General features: G+C 32.9%; 1 protein-coding gene across 6 annotated transcripts in view; it reads left to right on the top strand.

Moving 5' to 3' along the window:
• LOC108903694 (ABC transporter G family member 20) overlaps positions 1-20,384 on the top strand; it is a 104,925-nt gene extending 84,541 nt beyond the window's left edge. For all 6 annotated transcript variants that reach the window (XM_018705954.2, XM_018705957.2, XM_018705959.1 and 3 more), the window contains 8 exons: positions 4,585-4,806; positions 14,142-14,456; positions 14,510-14,711; positions 14,836-15,123; positions 15,276-15,810; positions 16,645-16,831; positions 16,970-17,058; positions 19,401-20,384. In XM_018705954.2, coding sequence (XP_018561470.1) covers positions 4,585-4,806; positions 14,142-14,456; positions 14,510-14,711; positions 14,836-15,123; positions 15,276-15,810; positions 16,645-16,831; positions 16,970-17,058; positions 19,401-19,879 — 2,317 coding nt within the window. In that variant the 3' untranslated portion in view covers positions 19,880-20,384. The remainder of the gene's footprint in view (positions 1-4,584; positions 4,807-14,141; positions 14,457-14,509; positions 14,712-14,835; positions 15,124-15,275; positions 15,811-16,644; positions 16,832-16,969; positions 17,059-19,400) is intronic.
• The last annotated feature ends 1,969 nt before the right edge of the window (positions 20,385-22,353 follow it).

Genomic DNA, 22,353 nt, shown 5'->3' with positions numbered 1-22,353 from the left:
GACGCTTACATACTTAATGAGAAAGCCTAACTGCAGGGATCAATTCATTGAGAAGATTATACAGCGTTTGATGAGGTGAACAACAATGTGGAGAAATACAACTGGCAACGAGAGATTCGAAGTTATGCACTGCACAACGCGGTGATCACATTGAGCAGCTGTAATAATTACATTGTCATTACGCTTTTACTAAATAAACCATATTTTTTTTAGCACAACACAACAATGTAATTTATTCTTTAGCAATTACCCATACGGGCTGGCAACTTCAAACCTCGATATTTCAAGAACCATTGGGAATTTGGGAAAAGTGAACAGTCATTTTTCGTTAAAATTAGTCATGGAAATCATATTACTTCAGTCGGTATCTGTTTCGGGATGGATGTTTTGTATAGTAACGTTAAATTTTGTTGGAAATAGTTCTAAATATTATTGAAAATGGTAATTGCGATATGCGCCCGCTGAAAAAGTTGTGCATAATTGTTTGCGCAAAATTTTAAAGAAAGATTTAAAAAAGGCGCATTTTTCTCCCTTCTTTCATGTATAATTCGAAGAATATTAAGATTAGAGAAAATAGTCAAAGAAAAAAAAGTTTCGTTTTGAGATTCTCTTCAAAATAAAAGTGGTTCTAAATTTTTATGTGTATTTATTGTTGCTGCAATACAGTATAAATCAAAAAAAAAATCGTGAAAAGATGTTTTTCTCATTAATTTATTTCGGACTTTAACTTTCGAGCAGCCATATAAAAGTATGGTTCTGAGTACTTCATGATATGGTAATATTGCTGAAATTTTTTCATCGAAATCGGCAGGGTAGATTTCGCACAATTCAAATGTTAATTAAGAATATACAGAATTATTACACTCTCTGTCTCTCTGCTCGATTCCTGTGAAATGTATCAATCTTTTTTGCATCAGAACAGTTAAAATACATTTCCGATTTAAACAAATTTTCATAGTTATAAAGTCTTTGCTTCAAACAATCAAAATCACTTTTGATTGTTATCGTACAGTACGTTTGCCCGAAACCTACTTCAACTTTGAACTGTCATATCTTGATAACGATTCATCTTATCCACAAGATCAAAAGTGATTTTCTTCGTAAATCCTTCCTCTATTTGATCCTATAATCACGTTTGAAGAATACGCAAATATGGTAGCTCCAGCTCTAAATGTTTATAAGTATCTTTTCGAAGAAAGTTTGAAAAAATTCATATTGTCGCTAAAATGGATAAAATCCAAAATTTTTAAATTGGGAGCTCAAAATAATAATTTCGATGAAAAAATTTCTGCAATACTCTCTAAAGTCAAGATCCTAAATAAATTCAAGAAAAAAACATCTTTTTTCACAATTTTTTTTCAGTCTATACTGTATTGCAGTAACAATAATGCACATAAAAATTTTGGACCACTTTTATTTTGAAGATAATCTCAAAACGAAACTTTTTTTCCTTTGACTATTTTCTCTAATGTCAATATTCTCCGAGTTATACATGAAAGGAGGGAGAAAAATACGCCTTGCGTTAACAATTATGCACAACTTTTTCAGCGGGCGCATATCGCAATTATCATTTTACATAATATTTAGAACTATTTCCAACAAAAATTAGCGTTACTATATGAAACATCCATATAACCTACTTTCAAAACAGATACCGACTGAACTATATACGAAGTATCTCGGATACCTCGGTGGCCACCTTGTATAATTTATTCTGTATGGTTTACTACAGAATTTGATACTTTGAATAGTTAACTGAAAAATTGACAGTTTTCAAATTATGACAACTAACAAAAATTTTAGTTATTTTTTATTTTAAACTACGTTTTAAGCAGATTATACTAAAAGAACAATATACTATTTATGAAAATTTATCAAGATTATACATTCGAGCTGCACAATTCTCAAAAAAATGCACATAACAAACAAAAAACTGATAATTTGCATTGTTACAATTTTAGTTCTTTCCATAAGTATTTTCTAAATAGTTGTCAAATGGCAAGCTAAATTATTACGCATTTCACATCACTCTGCACACAATACAAATCCATACAGACAATCTTACAACAAATCTACATACTTTGTTCGTAGCCTTAACGTTTTGGAAAGTTTCCAGACTTTTTTTTTTCAAGGAAGGTATGCCCCAAGGATGTCGTTGATCGATAAGGTTCGTCTTGTACATTGACCTCAAAATTAACACGATCACTAATTGAGCTATCTTAATATTGCAGAAATCGGTAGCAATTACAATTCTACTAATATTATCATACAATAGCATTAAGTAAAAAGTTTTTATTCTATATTCATACGTATGCAACTTTATGTTTAATACGTGCGGCCCAAAACCAAGGAACATAGGATACAAGGTGCGATCATTTGATTTATTTATTGTTAAATTACCCATGCTGCTGGTTTTATCTACAAATTCTACTAGTATTAGAAAGAGTTAATACACCATACCACACAGCCTCGCTCGTTATTTATTTTCTTTTATATCATGAAGAAATCAACGGTACATAATAATTACTTTTGATTTCGATTCGTCGCCATCACCTCGCAAATATGCGTCTTGTTATTACTAAACAAAACGCATTTTCGTTCGTCTAGTTACGATCTAGGTCGGCCGTCCTACTTCAGGCAATACTGTTAAGTAACGCACATCGTCCAAGGTGATTTTTCACCACGTATAAGATGCCTTATTGATAGACTTAGCTCACATTGAATTTTGCCATGGCAATGGGCGATTGAAGAATGTATTGGGAATTGCTTGATTTCTCGAAATTTGTAGGTCATAGTGTACGTTTTAATGTAAAATAAAGGTTATGAGTAGATCAAGGTATCCAAGATTACTAAATCACATGCCCCAAGGTTTTCCGCGTAAAACTTCGTAATCTGACATTTCGAAAATAAAAGAAAGTATCTCGATTTTCTAAAAATTGATATGTAGTGCTTCTAAATAATTTCAATTTGAGTTCAACAATGCTTCGATAAAGGGTTTCAGATCGTTCTTTTGATATAGTTTTCCAGAAATATCTGAGAACCAACGTAATGGTATCTGACTCAAAGGTAATGTTATAGGGGCGTGGGTAGCAATAAAAACCATCCCATCCTACATCAGTGGCGTACACACATTTTGAAAATACTTTCATCTGTGGACCTTTTCAGAAAAAAACTACGAAATTTTTGTATCTGTCGGTTCCACACTACAAATGTTTTCTGTCAATTTCTGTTAAAATTGATAGATTTCAATTTAAAAAAAAAGTTTAAGATACTAAATTAACCATATATGAGAAGCGAAAGATTTTAGTAAATATTCTCATACGATTATATTTGTTTCTTTAAAGAGATGAGTCGATTGTTACAGAATATTTTTTTGCTGTAGGTACATGAGTTCGTTCAGATTCAGAAACTGGAAGGATCCCAAAAGATAATGTATGTTAACCCTTTCAAACTTAAAAGAACAAAAAAGTTATTATAAACATAGTTCTTAAAATGGTTCACTTTCCAGATTTATTCCAATTATTATTTATTTTTAGGCAACAAAATGAATCATCGACTCGAAGTCTACTCTACTCGAAGTCTAGCAGTTTTAAGAAAAATTAACAAGAGGCATTTATCCCGAAGAATTAACAGAACTGTCAGAAAGGCAATCGCTTTTCTTAAGAGATGCATAGGCGCGAAAATATTTTCAAAAAGTGGGGGTTATACATCCCGTGTACGCCAATGATGCAATTAAATGTCTGAAGATGATTTTTATTGCTTCCTGTGATATCCCATTATGACATATGATTATGTCCTTCCTAAAAACCATTTCAAAAATCAGTTTTTAACACCCTATAACGTTTAGAAGAAACATATTTGGTCTAAAGTAGGTTGATTTAAATTCAGTTGTTTTTACCAAAAGAATCTGCGGTTGCGTATGACCATTGTTTTCTGGGACACATGTATATCACTATTGGTTTTTGAGAAATCGATCTATATTTATTCAAGGTCAAAGTTCGCAAATATGGGTTTTTTGCAATGTAAAAAAATAAATAAATTAAAATAAAAAACATGGAAAAATGTAATTAAAACGAGATTAAAAAATCTTAAAACATATCAGTATCTATGTCTATCAATTTTAACTGAATTGTTATGGTCTTCAGAATAGCTGGAATCCATTATTTTTTTCAAAATTAGTCACAAGGCACAATGAAATATACAAACAACATGGCAACTCAAACCACAGTGTATTGTTTGTCACCACTGTAGCAACGAAAAAATGTAACATCTAATAAAGGTTCAACAAGGATGATTTTATTATTGTTAATGACAGAGATAATTGTCATCAAATTCAAATTATTACAGGCCATATCAAAAGGATACAGCGGTGTAACGTTTTTAAATGGACATTTTAAAAAATCAAACCAATATAAAAAAATGTGTGATTGTAGATAAAGTTATTGTTCATAATTGCTGTAGTAACTGCAATCTTCAATCTCGTGAGATAAACACAAGTCAGTTCTGTTTTATTTTACAAACGACTAACTAAGCCCCTAAGACATTTCTAACCTTAGAAATTCTAACTTCTCCCTATTGTTTCAGTGAAGGATCAACGATGGGCGATAGGGTAGAACCGACGGTTCCAGGACCGGACCTAGTAGGGGTCAACGTAGAGAGGCCACCCCTGACACACCAACAGTCCACCGTGTGGAACAACAGACAGCAAGCTGTGTGCGTGAGGCACGCCTTCAAACACTATGGATCCAAGAAGAAGCCTAACCACGTCCTCAGCAATTTGAATATGACAGTGGCCAAAGGAACGATGTAAGTTAATATTGAAAGAGTGTTGGGAGATTTTAAAATGCCGCTCCACGACTAAATATTCAGTGCACGGATGTACTGTTTGTAACAGCAGAAAGTAAGCCGAAACAGTTATAACAGTTCACTCATTTAACTTTAAAATTTGGATTAGAGAAATATTTTGAACCGAGAGTGCTCACATTCTCATCGTGACAGCTTTTTTAATGTTTAAGTTCTGGGTTTGATAAGTGAAATGTACAAATCATATTAATTTAATAAACATTATAAGTAATACTAAATAAATCACATGGCTAACTGAAACGGGATGGCCAAATACAGGATGTTCTATTGAAAAAAAACTATGATTATCTAATATCGGAAAAACTGTGTATTTGTAAAAAATCTGAATACGTCAGTGGCTTCGCCATAAAAATTTAATAAATAATGTTGAAACTTATTTCCTCTTTTATTGACAACGGAGATAGAGAGGTTAATGTAAATGGGCGATTTTTTAAAAAAACAGGGTTTTTGTATGTAAAATTAATCAAGGTAGCCAAGATCTTCTGGTACGAGTGAAGTAAACTCAAAAGAAGAGGACGGGACATCTACAGGGTGTTAAAAAAGAGTGTAAAATATTTAAGGAGGTAATAGTATGAACTGAAATAAGCATAAAAGTCTCAATAAACATGGGTCCGCAAAGTAACGGTTGCGGAGATATGGAATGTTTTATGTTTTTTAGCCCCTTTTTTTATTTTGCAAAAACGTTGTGTATTTTCTTATGATAGTTGGTTGATGTTTAGTGAAACAAACAGTACGTATTTGACAGTTGTTCTCAGTGCACAAGTATTCTTTCGCTATGGCTGGTTACTCTAACGCAGAATTAACAGACATGCATTTCATGTATGGTCGTGCTAATGGGAACGCGACGTCTTTATGTTGACGCTTATCCAAATCGCCAGATTCCTTCACAACGCATGTTTGGAAGAATTCACCAAAGATTGCGTGATACCGGTTCCTTGAGCAAACAGTGCCATTTATCCGGAAGACCAAGGTCGGTATCCACTCCTAGAGCAGAAGAAGAAATTCTAGCACTGGTAGAGCAGAATCCAGGTACGAGTGTGCGGAGAATATCAGCCGAGGTAGGAATTAGTGGTCCTCTTGTTTGGAGAATCCTTCACGAGCAACTGCTTTATCCATACCATGTGCAACGAGTACAGGCCTTAAATCCAATAAATGATCATCAAGCACGTTTGTTTTTTTCCCGCTGGCTTCTACGTCATGATGCTGAAGACCCTCGTTTTCTTGCAAACATTCTTTTTACTAATTTTTACAAGAAATGGAGTGTTTAATTTTCACAATACGCATATTTGGGCCGACGAAAATCCTCATGCTCTAACAGAATCTGGACATCAGGCACACACTGTATGAGTTTTTGGAAGACATTCCTTTGAATCAGAGGCAACAAATGTGGTTCCAGCATGATGGTGCTCCAGCTCATTTTTCCATGGCCGTTAGAGAGCATTTACACCAAACTTTTCCACATAGATGAGTAGGAAGGCCCGGACCTGTTTTATGGCCTCCAAGATCGCCTGATCTGGACCCTCTAGATTTCTTTGTTTGGCGATATTTGAAGACATTAGTGTATGGTACTCCTGTAAATAGCCTGGAAGAGCTGCAGCTATGGATTAATCAAAAGTGTCAAGAAATCCAAACCAAGGAGGGTGTTTTCGAAAGAGTTCGAATATCGTTGAGACGAAGATGTCGTGCCTGCTTGGAAATGGACGGAGGGCACTTTGAACATCTTCTGTAACTTTGTTTTTTGTTTGTTAAAAGCTTCCTTTGTCGGTTTATTCCTAATAAAATGAAATGTTTGAAAAACGAATAGTGGTCCATATCTCCGCAACCGTTACTTTGCGGACCCATGTTTATTAACTTTTCTGCTTATTTTGGTTTATACTATTACCTCCTGAAATATTTTACACTCTTTTTTTAACACCCTGTATATCAGATTTTTTGTATCTATCATCGTTTTGGCTGTACCCTATAAAACTATCGAAAATCAACCACCCTGTACATTAAATTATTATTTTATGTTTCTTTCGTTTCATTTTATTTTAGATATTTTTTCTATCTAATCTTTACCCTTTTTTCTAGATGGAAGGTAAAAAAAATAAGAGAGGTAGAATGTTATGTGAATATCTTGTACATTTCTCTGCATTCACAGTAGTGTATATTTAGACATAAATTACAAATAAACGACCATATTTACCATAAACAAGACATAAATTTTAAAGGTTATATAAAAAATACGCCAATATCGTAATTACATATATTTTTCCTTAATTACAGTTGTAGCTATTAGCGTCAACATAATAAAATGCATAGGTAATAAGACGAATTTTGTGACGGTAAAACGCTTAAAGTACATTAACTGGCTATTTATGTACGGAGCATTGATGACACAAAACAAATTCCAAGCCGAGTCTGTACGTAAAAAAAATGTATATATTAAATTACAATAAATATTAGTATCGTATAATAATTACAGTTTCAACGTACCTACGTCATTGCCTTTCCAGTGACAGCATTAATATGAAAGAAATTAACACGTGCGTCTTCTTTTTGGAGGAACAATTTGTTTTCGAATTTACGTCGACGAATAAATTAACACTAAAATAATCCATCACTGGGTTTTTTATAACGTTTGAAAAGCAAGATTTGCAAATATTGGAGTTTATAAATATTTCTCAAGGCACTAATGAACATCAAAACAACAAGCTAATTGATGTATTTCCACGAGACAATATACACAGTGATATTTTCATAAAGAACTTGAGAAAAAAAACTTGTAGTACTTGAATATTATTATTATTTAATATTTGCAATTTTAAATTAAATAATTTACTAGGAACTTTTACGATTCATTTTATTACATGCTTTTAACACTAAAAGCTGCCAACTCTTAGAAAAATTGTAATAAATCTTAAACTGCACTTTTCGCAAGATGGTAAAAATGCTATTAAAAATAGACGGCAATGAAGCATCCTAGGTTCATAGAATACATATGCATAATATGTGTACAAACACATTAAGGATTATTGACCAAATATTAAAGAATCCTTTATTGAATAAGCAAATATCAAATATTTGGACATATCGGAAACGAACATGAAAATACACGAGATATTTTGAAACAATTTTTTTTAACTTTCAAGGTTCTAAGAGTTACAATGTAATGGAAATTTTGGTGGATGCTCAACAATTCGCAAACTGTAGTGCATTCTGCATAATAGACCTTATTTGATTTATGGTGTGTGATATGTTTGAACAACTATTTCACACATTATTATAGCAGTTAACAGATCCTGATATTCCCAGAATTTCTATTTTTGACAGAACATATTTAGGAATACATACTTAAGCGGAAAGAAATGTGGAAAAACCAGAAAAAAATTACTGACGTTTCGTAAAATTATATCTTCATACTCAGTGAAATACCTAAGTATATAAAGTACTGTTATTGTTTGAAATTTCGTGAATATTTAATTAAAAAAGTGTTAATATAAAGAATACGCGTTTAATTCATTTTACTCTGATCAAAATTATAATATGATTCAAACTTCTTATAAGACTTTATCTGGTCACAGAATGGGCCAGTAATAAATATGTTTCCGTCATTAAAAATAATTTAATTTTTAACAGGCCAGATATTAAGGAAGAACCTAAATGTCAATTAAAACGCATTTAATGTATTTATGAAATTCTTAAGGTTATGTTTATCTAGTCTATATAGACCTTCTCAAAGGACTGATGGACTATATTAAAGCCATTTTTAATTTCCAAATATTGTGTAAAATATAAAGTTAAATAACTACATTCATTCATTGAAATCTATTAATATATGTTTTAGTTATACTTGGTTTGCTTGGAAAAGAAAATTATTAATTAACCATAATTAATCCATAATTTTTATGTAAAAATGAAAATATCAGTGATTTTAAGTCATCGTGACAAATTGTGGACACACAATGAATTTAGCTGCTATTATACTTAAAAGGAGTAGAGAATTCCATCACGGATTTCGTGTTTCGGCAATTAACGAGACAATTATTCAAATATTTAAAAACATCCAAATTTCCAAATTTTCCAAAATATTCCATCCACAACCGGACAATCCAGACTTATGCGAGAATTTAAAATTATTGTCGTTATGACTGTGTAATTTTAAGTATCTACAAAAAAAAACGTATTCGGAATTATTCTTAATTAACTGTGTAACAATCCTTAATTCTTCTTACCACTTTGACCATCATAATAAATACAACCATTACAACATAAAAGATAAAATTCACAACAATCAGTATCAACAATTTGATCCCTAGTGTGTACAAAAACGTTTTTTAAATTATGGGAAATTTTAAATGCAAACTTAAATTATAAATCTTTCTTTGTAACGTTACCTAGGTATATTATGAGAACAAAAAAAAAAAATAAAGTTTAACATAAATAGTGACATCTGAATTAAAATTAATAGTATAAATTACTTATGTATAAAAATATTAATTAATTCATAACTATATTATACTATAACCATTTTCAAGAAATATATTAATTTTAAATAATTACCAAAACATACAAAAGAATATAACAATTAATTGAAGAAATCTTTTGAGAATAAGAGTCATTAGAGTCCCTAGGTATCATATGAGAAGTTTGAAAAGGTTATTTAAATATTTTAAATGTATGTGGCTTTATCAACTTTTGAAATTGTTAAATCTAAAAAGTTTAATGAGTTTAGTTTCTGTTTCAAGAATAAAATAGATATTAACAGGGAAACTATTGAAACTATTGTTTATTTAGCCCATCCCAATAAACATGTCAGCAACAATATAAAATTTTATTTTTGTGAATATTTGTGAATTTGTGAAAACAATCAATTCCAAATAATTCATAAACATATCAGAAAGTAAAGGTGGTAATAGATTAACCATTCTAAGACCATCAGTTTAGGAATTTCATCATAAAAATAAAAGAATTTTAACGAAGACAGATTTTTAAGTATTCCAAAAATGCAATTTGCAACATAATTTGATAAATTAGAAACATTCAGCATATTGTTGACTAAACGCAAATTGGTACAGGAACGTTGGTGTATAAATTACCTAGAGCAAACGAAACAAAATTTCTAGGAACAAATATATTTTTAATCTTATTTGTTAATCCAAGAAAAGTACTTCGTATATTTATTGTGTAAATATGTGACTTCAAATGTATTTTGCGAAATCGCCTTGTGTTTAAAGAAGACATCCCCCTCTCACACACATCTTGAACTCCTTTTCCTATCGTTTTATTAACACATTTTTGGATTTTATTTAACAAAGAATTCCTCTTTAGAAATATATCAGAAAATGAAGGTAACTTATTCATTCATAAAAATTTTTTTTGGCAATCCAAGATTTCGACATTAACGATATTAAATTTTTTCCTAGGAAAGGAGAAACTCTTTTCTATCACACAACACATTTTTGATGATTCCATGTTGGTTCAATAGTGCTTAAAAAAACATGAATTTTTAAAAAAAAGCGTATCGATCCGACCAATAGGAGCCGATACTATATCATATTCTACGTTATGCCCAGTAAAAATAAATAGTAGGAAATAATTTTTTTTATACATGGACATATTCTAATCAGCCTATATCTGTAGTGAAGGGAGATGAAATCTTAACCAGCTTATATATTACAATAAAATTCGTAAGACGTCATATAAAGGCTCCTAAAAAAGTATTGGCAAGGTTGCACAATTATAGATTATTAATTATAATAATTTGATATTTAAACACATGAGTAATCTACGCAATGAAATAGTTAATTGTTGTCCGCAGGTGTAAAGCAAATTGGTTTCGATATTCTCTATTTGACTCTATACTTAAATTAAAATGCATACCTGTACTACAGGTTTAAGTTTAAAATACGAATAAGAATCTCAATACACTTTTAAGATAAAAAATATTTCTGTAATATTTACTATCCAGTTTTAAAGAGGAATTATTTCGAAAAAAGTCTATGTATAAAAGTATCCTTATTTCGTATGTCCAATCGGACCCTTATACAGGGTGTTAGAAGTTTGACTGCCTTAATTTTAACAGACGATAGAATACATTAAAATAAATAAAAAATAACCTTATATGACATAGGTCCTAAACTCAATCATATCCGAGAAACATAACAGCGTGCATAGAATACCATAAAATACAATGTTTATCACTTTTTTAACTTCTTTATGCTTAATTCTAAAAAATAATTAGCGTTGTAATAAATATAAAATTCGATAAAATTCATATCGAGCAATGTGACAACGGTGCGGTGGTTTATTAACACGAGGTATTGAAGAACCAACAGATTGACAGTATGTACCTGGTTCGGTCGCTGACGCAGCAACTCGGCATTGAAATATTTGAAAAACTTGTTCCCATATTTATTTAGCCGTACCCATATACAGGTCTGGTCGAACTAAACGTGGAGGTGGTAGAAATGTATACGCCCAGTTGAAGAATACGACCGCGGGCAAAGGAAAACGAACACAGTTGCATTGGGCTACTGGGCAATAAATCTCAGCAGATGACAAGTGGTTGATAAATTACCCAGCAGTGCAGTGCAGCAATGCGAAATTTGGTGTAATTCAGATAATTTTAATTTATTATAGGCACCTTCTATCAATCAATCATATTACAATTACGAGAGGGAGAAATAAGAGGGATTCGACCGTGTCGGAGTGTTTTTTGCGTACCACTATGTCCTTTTCTTGAGGTGTTTTCCAGCGAGTGCGCGAAAATTGGATTCGAAGGTGTCGTGCGAGCATCGAATATGGTGGTGGACATTTTGAACATATGTTGTACTTTGTTTTGTACATGTGCGTTTAAAAATTACTGAATTTTGCTTTTTGGCAAGTCCCTAAATTATTTTTAATACGTATGAGATTATTTGGACGACGTGAGTCTTTGGATACTTGCCCTTTTTAGTTATTTTCGATTTACTTAACTGTGTTGTAAACCTATTTTGTTAAAAAAATCAACTTAGAAGCCTTTACAAGAAGTTAGAGTCAAAACAGAGGTCAATTTCAAAGTCAGTGGCCGAAATGGAATGACATGTTAATCGACTGTTTTAACTCTACTAATTTGTCAATCGTTAATTTATGTCTACCCTGAAAAGTAGCTCGTAGATTCTAGACCCATATATTGTCATTTATTAACATGAGATACGTTCGAACGTTTTCAAATAATGTCAGAAATTACTGCGACTTGACCGATTGAAAAGAGGAACAGATAAATTTCTAGTGCATTTTATATAAAATGGTTTTGAATTTTGAATTTTTTAAACATTAAACCAGTTTTTATACAATCCTTAAAACTGAGATTAAGAAAGAGTGTCTTCACTGCATGTGTACCTCGGACATTCAATATGTCCGATATCGTATACGATTACGGCACACCGTTAATCAAAGTATACACACTTACNCTGTTTTAAGAGATTCATAATTACTAAAATTCGAGCTAAAATTTAAGCACAACACTATCTTCGTACTACAAAGTCGATACATTTTATTTTATTTATTTAAAAACTGGAAAACAATTGTCTTGAAATTTACTAAATGTTTCACAATAATAGTCGTTTACATTTTTTCCGTAGGCCGCGTGCACACGTGGTGTGCATCAGCTGTGTAGCGCTGTTGTCACATTGTGATGAAACTCCCCAATATACTCGCTCTATTTTGAAAACTGTTAATCTTACACCCCCATGATACACAACATCTTTGTTCATTTATGATTACTCTATCTCATGCTTAAGTTATGGCAGTCATACTTCTTACACCCTATATACAATTAGGACAAAGTTATATGTCGTGTTGTAAATCCTACCTTTTGTAAAAAAGGTGCATTTTGGCTTACCTATTGATCATGTATAAACAACAATCGAAAAACAAGTAAAATGTATTTGACAAAAAGAAGTAATATGTTAATAAATTAATATACAATAAGTTGTTGATGTTTATTATATTATACAGCATAATGTGACAAAAAATTACCGTACTGTTTTATTTTTGTATGAAATCATCAAATTTAACTGACGATTTATAAAAATGAAAGATTAAAACAAATTTGGACAGCTGTGACCTGCTAAACCATCTACACTAAAATCTCATACCACTGCCCTCCATTTATTTACTAATAGATACAGGGAGGAGTTACTTAAATAATAAGTTTTCTATAATAATGTGTCCATGTTCTAGTACGTCACAAGTTGATAACATGCGATTCAAGTGAAATATCAAAAAAAAATATAAGTTTTTAGTGAAACTGCTTGTACAATACGCATTAACATTTGTAAAGAAGTATTCAGTGACAAAAAACTACAAATTCTTTTTGCAAACATCGAATTAAGTAGATGCCAAATTTTTGTTCAATTTTTTTCACTACTGTAGAGCAGAATATTTCGGTTAATCATAATTTCTAGATCTCATTTTTTTAACTATCAAACCCTCACACGTTCTAAATAGGGATTTCTAGAAGGTCATCATAAAATAGTAATATCTTTTCTCTAATCCACTTTCGGAGTACTATACATGGCCCTCCAGGATCCATACTAATCCAAGTTCATATACGTACGATGAAAAACTTTCTTCCAAAACTCAACGTCCCTATTGGTAAATTCAAAAGCAAATTCGACCCTGTGTTGCTTATTTTGTTATGTTCAATATCGTTTATTTACTGCCGAACAATTTTATATGTCACTTGCCCTTTTTAGTTATTTTCGATTTACTTAACTGTGTTGTAAACCTATTTAAAAATAAAAATCAACTTAGAAGCCTTTACAAGAAATTAGAGTCAAAACAGAGGTCAATTTCAAAGTCAGTGGCCGAAATGGAATGACATGTTAATCGACTGTTTTAACTCTACTAATTTGTCAATCGTTAATTTATGTCTACCCTGAAAAGTAGCTCGTAGATTCTAGACCCATATATTGTCATTTATTAACATGAGATACGTTCGAACGTTTTCAAATAATGTCAGAAATTACTGCGACTTGACCGATTGAAAAGAGGAACAGATAAATTTCTAGTGCATTTTATATAAAATGGTTTTGAATTTTGAGTTTTTTAAACATTAAACCAGTTTTTATACAATCCTTAAAACTGAGATTAAGAAAGAGTGTCTTCACTGCATGTGTACCTCGGACATTCAATATGTCCGATATCGTATACGATTACGGCACACCGTTAATCAAAGTATACACACTTACGCAAGGCGATGCGCGCTAAATTTACGCAAGACGACCGATTCACCACGCTTTCTCTTTCAGATACGGTCTGCTGGGCGCCTCCGGCTGCGGAAAGACCACGCTCCTATCCTGCATCGTAGGTAGGAGGAGGCTCAACTCGGGCGAGATCTGGGTGTTAGGCGGCAGACCCGGCACCAGGGGCTCCGGTGTACCCGGGAAGAGGGTGGGTTACATGCCCCAGGAGATCGCCCTCTACGGCGAGTTCACCATCAAGGAGACCATGATGTACTTCGGGTGGATCTTTGGCATGGAATCGAAGGAGATTTACGAAAGACTGCAGTTCCTGTTGAACTTTCTGGATTTACCTAGTCAGAATAGGATGGTGAAGAACCTCAGGTACGTTTAAAAACGTTAATACCTTCGTATGTTTAACATTTTTTTTATTTCAGTGGTGGGCAACAGAGGAGGGTTTCCTTTGCAGTGGCCCTCATGCACGATCCCGAACTGCTCATCCTCGACGAACCGACCGTAGGTGTTGATCCTTTGTTGCGACAAAGTATATGGAATCACCTTGTTCAAATCACGAAGGGCGGCAACAAGACCGTCATCATCACGACGCATTACATCGAAGAAGCCAGACAGGCACATACGGTAAGGACTTATTTCATGAAATTCTGAATCCCAGACATTAATCTGCAAGCCCCATTGTAGGCAGACGTTGACGTCTTCCTTAATTCATAAGAATTTGCATGTATTCTGTTATTTCTATCTTCAGATTGGCCTAATGAGAAGTGGCAAGCTACTAGCAGAAGAATCTCCTCACGTGCTGCTATCCATGTATGGATGTACTTCTTTGGAGGAAGTGTTTTTGAAACTATCTAGGAAACAGGTGCAGGTTGGTGCCGCACAGGCAGACCAAAATATTAGCAATAACATAAGTTTAGCTTCTCTAAATTGGGCCAAAAAGGACTCTATCTCCGTGACGGAGGAGAGTGGCGTAGTCGGCTTGAATTTCCACCAGAGCAAGGAAATTTTGGTCACCGACAGCAATGGTCACCTCGATGTAAGTATCTAAACCTTGACCATCTCTCAAAATAACATTTGATGATCAACTCACACGTAGTTTATCAACACTCTTCAATTTGTATTCAATGTTAGTAATTTGTTGCTGATATAATTGACGTTTAACTAAAAAGAGTATTCCAACTTCGACAGGTGGGTGGTAAACCGTCTTCCTCCAAACGCAACCTCCAAGAGGCCTGCGACGACTGCGGCAAGTGCTCCGAATGGACCACCACCGGCAAGATCAAAGCCCTGCTCCAGAAGAACTTCCTCCGGATGTGGAGGAACGTAGGAGTGATGCTGTTCATCTTCGCTTTGCCCGTCATGCAGGTCATCCTCTTCTGCCTGGCCATCGGTGGCGACCCCAAAGGCCTCAAGCTGGCCATCGTCAATCACGAGGCCAACTACACCAACCTTACGCACCAGGGGTGCCACTACGAGAAGGGGTGCAAGTTCGGGAACCTGAGTTGCAGGTATCTGGACACGTTGAACACCTCCACTATAGTGAAGCAGTATTATGCAGACCCGGAGTTGGCGAAGATGGCGGTGAGAAGAGGAGAGGCGTGGGGGGCGCTGTACTTCACGGAGAATTTTACGGACGCTTTAGTGGCCAGGATGGCTTTGGGGAAGGACGCGGACCAGGAGACGCTGGAGCAAAGTGAGGTCCGCGTCTGGTTAGACATGTCGAGTAAGTAGTATCTACAATGTCTACATCAAAAACACAAAGTCAACAGAATGAATACCGCGATTCTTGGACTCGAGGACATTTTATAAATTGACCCCTATAGCCATTATATTAGGGAAATAATAGGCCCTAGAAAAAATTTGATGAATAAATCCACCAAGAGAAATCGCTGGAAATAGTTTTAAAGTTCGTGGCTCGACCGCTAGGGGGTGCAATCTACATACCAAAATATAGAGTTGAATTTTTCTTAAAAATGTTTCCTATTCAGGTATATTAAATACTACAAATATGGATAGTCGGATTAATTGCGCATAACTTTTGTTATTGACATTTTGTTCTATATCTCGACAGAAAGGGTGGGGGACGCCCCTAATGTCTGATCAGAAAAATGCATTTTTTAAGGATTGGCTTATCAAAAGCCTCATTGGAAACGCCTTTTCATACTTTATCTCGTGGTCATTGACCAAATCAATTACATAGTGGGAAAATGAGCCTCAAAATTATCAGGGCGTCCCAAAATTTATGGGTCATATGTATTTCAAGGGACGTTTTCTTATATGAAAATAAATTTAGAATTTAGTATAGTTTTGCTCTTTTAAAAAAATTTTAAAATATTTTTTTTCTATCACCTTTAAAAAATAACACTATTTTTTATATTAATCTGCATCGCCCATTTTTCTCTGAAACCTACATAAGACCTATTTGCTTCTAGACTTCCTGTAGAAAAAATAATGTAGAATGTAGAAAAATGCCTTTTTCTGGCTTAATGTTTAATAATAATACTAAAAGATCTGTATTCCTTTTAAAATTTGCATGAATTTTAATCCTTTTTTTCAGATCAACAAATCGGTATAATTCTTCAGAGAGATTTGCAGTTGGCTTACCAAAATTTTACAAAGGATATACTGAAGGATTGCGAACATAACGAAGCACTTGCCGAAATTCCGATATCTTTCAAGAAACCCATTTATGGATCCAATCAACCGTCATTTACAGATTTCGTAGCACCTGGAGTCATATTAACGTGAGTACTGTTACTTTAGTTCTAAATGTACGAAATTTTGTGTTTTGAACAAAAAGATCACATTGAATTATCTTTATTTATAATTACATATTAGCTAATATAAAATTATGTACTTTAATCATCTATTCCTATCAACAGGATCGTTTTCTTCTTGGCTGTGGCACTGACATCATCTGCATTGATAATAGAAAGAATGGAGGGGCTACTGGACAGATCTTGGGTAGCTGGTAAGTGTTCTTTTTTTTTCTAATATCTGATATGCATTATTTTTTACATTTTTTGAAAATAATAATTTGTTTTATTATAGTGTGAATTAATTTCATATTAGGGAAGTTGTTAGTGAATCCTTGGCATAATTTTTTAAATTAAACCTATCGCTTTTCGAACCAAATGTAAGATTTATGTTAATATCCAAATTATTCATACCACTCATATCAATTAAATGTTCAAAGTCACTTATAATGAACGCACTGCTGTTGGCATTAGATGAATACAATAAAGCCCTTTGGATTTAGAATAATAAAACACGGATTAGTGTTTACGACGTTGTTTCTACAGCCTTGAGAACTGGTTCTTGCGACCTAGTAATATTCCTATATGGGTCGGTGAACCATGATCATCATTTTTTGACTATTATATACCTATAAGGCTGAATATTAAATGATATATCTACATTTTATTTTTGTTTTTAATTTCATAATGAAAACGTAAAAAGCTTTAAACAATGTACCGGATGTCAAAAATAGAAGAGTATTTTTATCATCTAAATTTAAAAATGTTTTCATAAATAAACATTTTCACTTCAAGTCCTCAACAATTTTAATACAAATTAGCAATTTGGAAAAGAACCATCTTTTAGTTCCAGTCGAATTAGAGTTTGAACGTGAAAAAATTATTAGTAGACATTTTATTGCACTTTATGACGGGGAAGGGTATGTGTTTTTCACTTTTTTTATTACCCACGAAAATTTAGACAACCTATATTGGAAAATTAGTCATTTTATGTTTTAGGCAATTAAATTACCTACAATTCAAGATTTCCAAAGTCATATTTCATCAATTTGTTAACTGTAAGATAAAGGTTGAACACGGAAAAATCAGTTTTCGAAAATTTTATATTATTGCACAAAACGATGGATTTAAACAAGGAAAAATCAGTTTTCGAAAATTTTATATTATTATTGCAAAAAACGATGGATGTTGACAAATTTATGGAAAAGACGGTGCACCAAAGGCCGATTCGATTGACCGTGAAATTGTTGCTCCAGGTATTTGTTACCTAATTAATTTCATTCGTTTTTTTGCAACTAATTGTTTAATTACTAAACGTTAATTTTAGAAGTTATCGTAGATATACGTTCAATTGATCCAAATAAACGTATCGAAAAAAAAATGAAATTAAGTTGCCCTTTACGACTAACAAAATAGGACGCGCTAAACAACGATAGAAACAAATTGTCCCAGGGCCAAGCAAAAGCCGCTCGGGAATTCGCTCTTTTTGCATTAAAAAGAGGTTATTTTTACGTTAATTAAAAAAAAAGAGAAATCACCAACGCCTCTTTGTTCTCAAGATAGCTTTTTTTATAACATTAATTGTTAATTAATCGTTAGACGTATCGGACCGGTATTTTAGAGACAATTAAAAAAAGGGTTAAACTTTTATTGTCAGAAAGTTTTACATTGATAGTTCATATAATAAACGCGCTAGTAGCAGTAAAAGTTAACGTTAATGAAAGGCCTGCACGCGGGAGCAGCGCCGAGCCCGCGCATGCGCGTGAACGTCGCTCTCGGTCGAGCGCGGGATTTTTTATACGAATTTTCAAATTCGGTTAAAAAAAATAATTTTTTCAAATTTTCAGTTTTTATGAGCTAATTCGACTGAAGTATAGGTAAATCTATATTTAAATCAGTTTCCTATTTCAATACTGACAAAAACACCTTTTGTCCAGGTCACCGGTTTTAGTATTCAATTCAATTTTTTCAAACTAAATGTCGTTAGTATTTCGTGCGTCCAAAATTTCGTTCGATATTTTCATTTGTTTTTTTTTTTACTTTACTTTAAAAGGCCCAAGTCATATATTTTCTTAAAAATTAATAACTAATGATGCTGTAGGAAACAACTACTTTGCGAACTAAATTTGCGTTACAAATGTATAATAAAAGAAAATCATTTATTCGGAAGATATTTGGAAGTATGTTCTTTTTTTAAATAACGTCTGAATTTCAAAAACAGGGCTTAACAGATAAAAATTATTATAAATAGAAATACAAAAATATACCTAAAACACCAAGAATATGCTCATTTATTTGACACATTATTATGTTGTACTTTTAATTTCAAAATCTCAATTGTGGAAAAAATTAATATGGAATACAACTTTCAAAATCATGACGTAGAGGAAACCATGTTTTGTATTGTCTTTTTTTTAGGAAACAAATCTTTAGTTTAATTTTTTTAGCTGCATGGTTTTTCAATCCATTTGCTCCAATTTTATGCTTCTGCATTAACTCAAGCGGTTTTAGAACAGTCTATATCCTTATTTGATACTGTAACCATTTTTTTTCCAAGGAGTGACGCCGGGCGAAATACTGTTCTCCCACGTCGTCACCCAGTTCGTGGTGATGTGCGGCCAAACCACGCTGGTGCTCATCTTCATGATCCTCGTCTTCAAGGTGGAGTGCAGGGGCGACATCTTCCTCGTAATAGTCATCACCATCCTCCAGGGGCTCTGCGGGATGTGCTTCGGCTTCGTCATTTCCGCCATATGCGAGTTGGAGAGAAACGCCATCCAGCTGGCATTGGGCAGTTTCTACCCTACTCTACTTCTCAGTGGTGTCATCTGGCCCATAGAGGGTATGCCGACGATCCTGAGGTATATTTCCACGTTTCTACCGTTGACCTTGGCCACCACGTCCCTCAGAGCCATGATGACCAGGGGATGGTCAATGGTGGAGTCTGACGTATACTTCGGATTCATCTCCACGATAGTATGGATAGTGCTGTTCCTGACGATAAGTTTGATAGTGCTAAAATTCAAGCGAGGCTGAAGTTCTTAGGTGTTTTTTTTAATCGTAAGAGAGACAGTGCCCCACCTGGATGATCTGTACCCATTTCTTCATCAATAAATGTTTCACCGCAGCAATCTTATTTATTTTCGGTACGGTCCATAAATTAGAAATAAATTAGTTCACAGTTACTTTTATTTGTTTGGACTTGCCCTTGAATAAGAACAAAACATTGTAGGCTCTAGATGCTAGGTTAAAAATTAAATAAATTTTGTATTTTTTATACAATTTAATGCAATGCACCAATGTCTTCATGAACAACGTCTACTTCAGAACAAAGCTCTTCGCAGGAAACGAGAAGACAGATATGCACCTACTATTTATTTAGGGTTATAAGGGTAGTAAAAAGGATCAAGAAATGGAGGTTGTGTCGTTAAGACATACTGCATAATCATTTAATGTGCTCAATTTTAATTTTTATATTGTTATAAGATGGTATTGTGATGTACGTTTGTTATATAGTAAAATAAAAAGTAGGAATAAGACATCATTTAACTTATTTCTCCCTCTTCTGTGACAATTATCACTTCCAATATGTATACAAATTATTTAAAAAAAATGTTTTCAAGATAATTTTGACTGTAAAGTACCTATTCTAAAAATAAATCACACTGATTTATGAGTACCTTATTTGAGAGTATTAGAAAGATAAATGATTCTATGTCGAACTGATGTCAAACTACAAGTACTATAAAAAGACGGTAATCCACAAGGTTGATCTGGTAACCACCGAAAAAAAGATGATAATAAAATATTAAAAATATTAAATTACTTATTACTTTATTTTAGATAAACAAATAATATTAAAATTCAAAGTTATCGTACACTTTAAGAGTTATCAAAATACATATTTACTGTTATCATTATCTCTTATGAATCATGACTTGATATCTATAAATATTTTTTTACAATTAACAAATAAAACTTGAATACTTTACAATAAATGTATTTAAAAAACAAGTATCTCATCACTCCAAATTGTATTAAAATTACAATCGATTTCTGGCAATAAAAAACTGACAGGTAGGTAACGTTACCGGCCCCAAATGATACAGACACCTGAAAAATGTATTTTGAACGTAAACAAATGCCGTATCGTGTGAATGGTGCACATCAATACAATCGAAAGCACTTACCAAATACATAACGTGTGTCCCGTTTTTCAGGTTAACACCTCTGGAAATGTGAGAAGGCTGTGGACTTTCCGCAAATCAATTTTTTTACAATTAGTGCCCTGAAGGGAGGTTATTTTCTACTAATCATTTTATTGATGTGACAAAAGTCCGGCCTACTACCATTTTTTAAAGTAAATAAAATAAATAAATAAATATATCTTTATTGTGCACAAAACACAAAAGAAAGTGGTATTAGGCATTTTTTATCAAAAAGATAATATTACCAGGCTATTCAACACTCATCACAATACCCATATACCAAATTTGATTGACAAATGTCTACTGAGTGTTTTTTATGATGAAAAACAAAAGCTTCATTGCTAACATTTTTGACGTTTAACTGTTACTGATAAACTAGTTAGTGTTATAAAGTAAGAATCTCTTGCAGTCATAGCAGTATCTTTACAAGAAAAAATAGAGATTATTAGATTAAGGGGTGAACATTTCAGTAGATAGTTTTTCTTCTCAAAATGTCAGATTTTAGAATGAAAATAATCCTAATTTCTATTTGCAGCAGAGGCAGTATTTCCATAAAGTTAATGTGTTTTGTGAAATTTCAAAGCACAGGGTAATAGATCCCTTCCTTTTTTATAACTTAAATGATGTATTTCTTCAGTTTGCAAATAACGAATTATGGGATATATACAGATATTCTTTTATTGGAAAGAAAAAATATTTATTTACAGTTGGATGGAGCTCCAATCCACAACACTGTCGCAGTAATTAATTATTGGCTTAATCACCATTTGGAATAAGTGGATTGGGAGAAGGAGTCCAGTAGTACAATGGCCACCAAGATCCCCTGATTTGTCCCCTATGGACTTTTACTTTTGGGGGTTTTATAAAACAAAAAGTTTATAAAAACAGACCAAGGAATTTGGATGACCTAAAGAATCGCATAAGACAAGCTTGCGCAGAAATTACTCCATAGCAGCCAGTAAAATATTTTTAAATTTAAGATGATTGGAAAAACGTGTTCGATTAGAAGGAGGTTTAGTGGAGAAAACTAAAATTTAATTGAGATTGTTTTCCAATTTTTTGTTTAATAACTTCGTATTTATAATTCATTACATCTTTAATACGTTAATTATTAATTTTACTGTGGCCGCAATTAAAAGTGTAAAAAAATAAAAAAAAAACACTCAATAGACATTTATCGATCAAATTTGGTAAATGGGTTTTTTGGTGGGTGTTGAATAGCCTGGTAATATTATCTTTTTGATAAAAAAATGCCTAATACCACTTTCTGGAAATTTTTACCATTATAAAAAAATCGTAGTA

This window comes from Anoplophora glabripennis, unplaced genomic scaffold, assembly GCF_000390285.2.
Source record: "Anoplophora glabripennis isolate ALB-LARVAE unplaced genomic scaffold, Agla_2.0 scaffold70, whole genome shotgun sequence".
Lineage (NCBI taxonomy): Eukaryota > Metazoa > Arthropoda > Insecta > Coleoptera > Cerambycidae > Anoplophora > Anoplophora glabripennis.
This window is presented reverse-complemented; position numbering and strand designations above follow the sequence as displayed.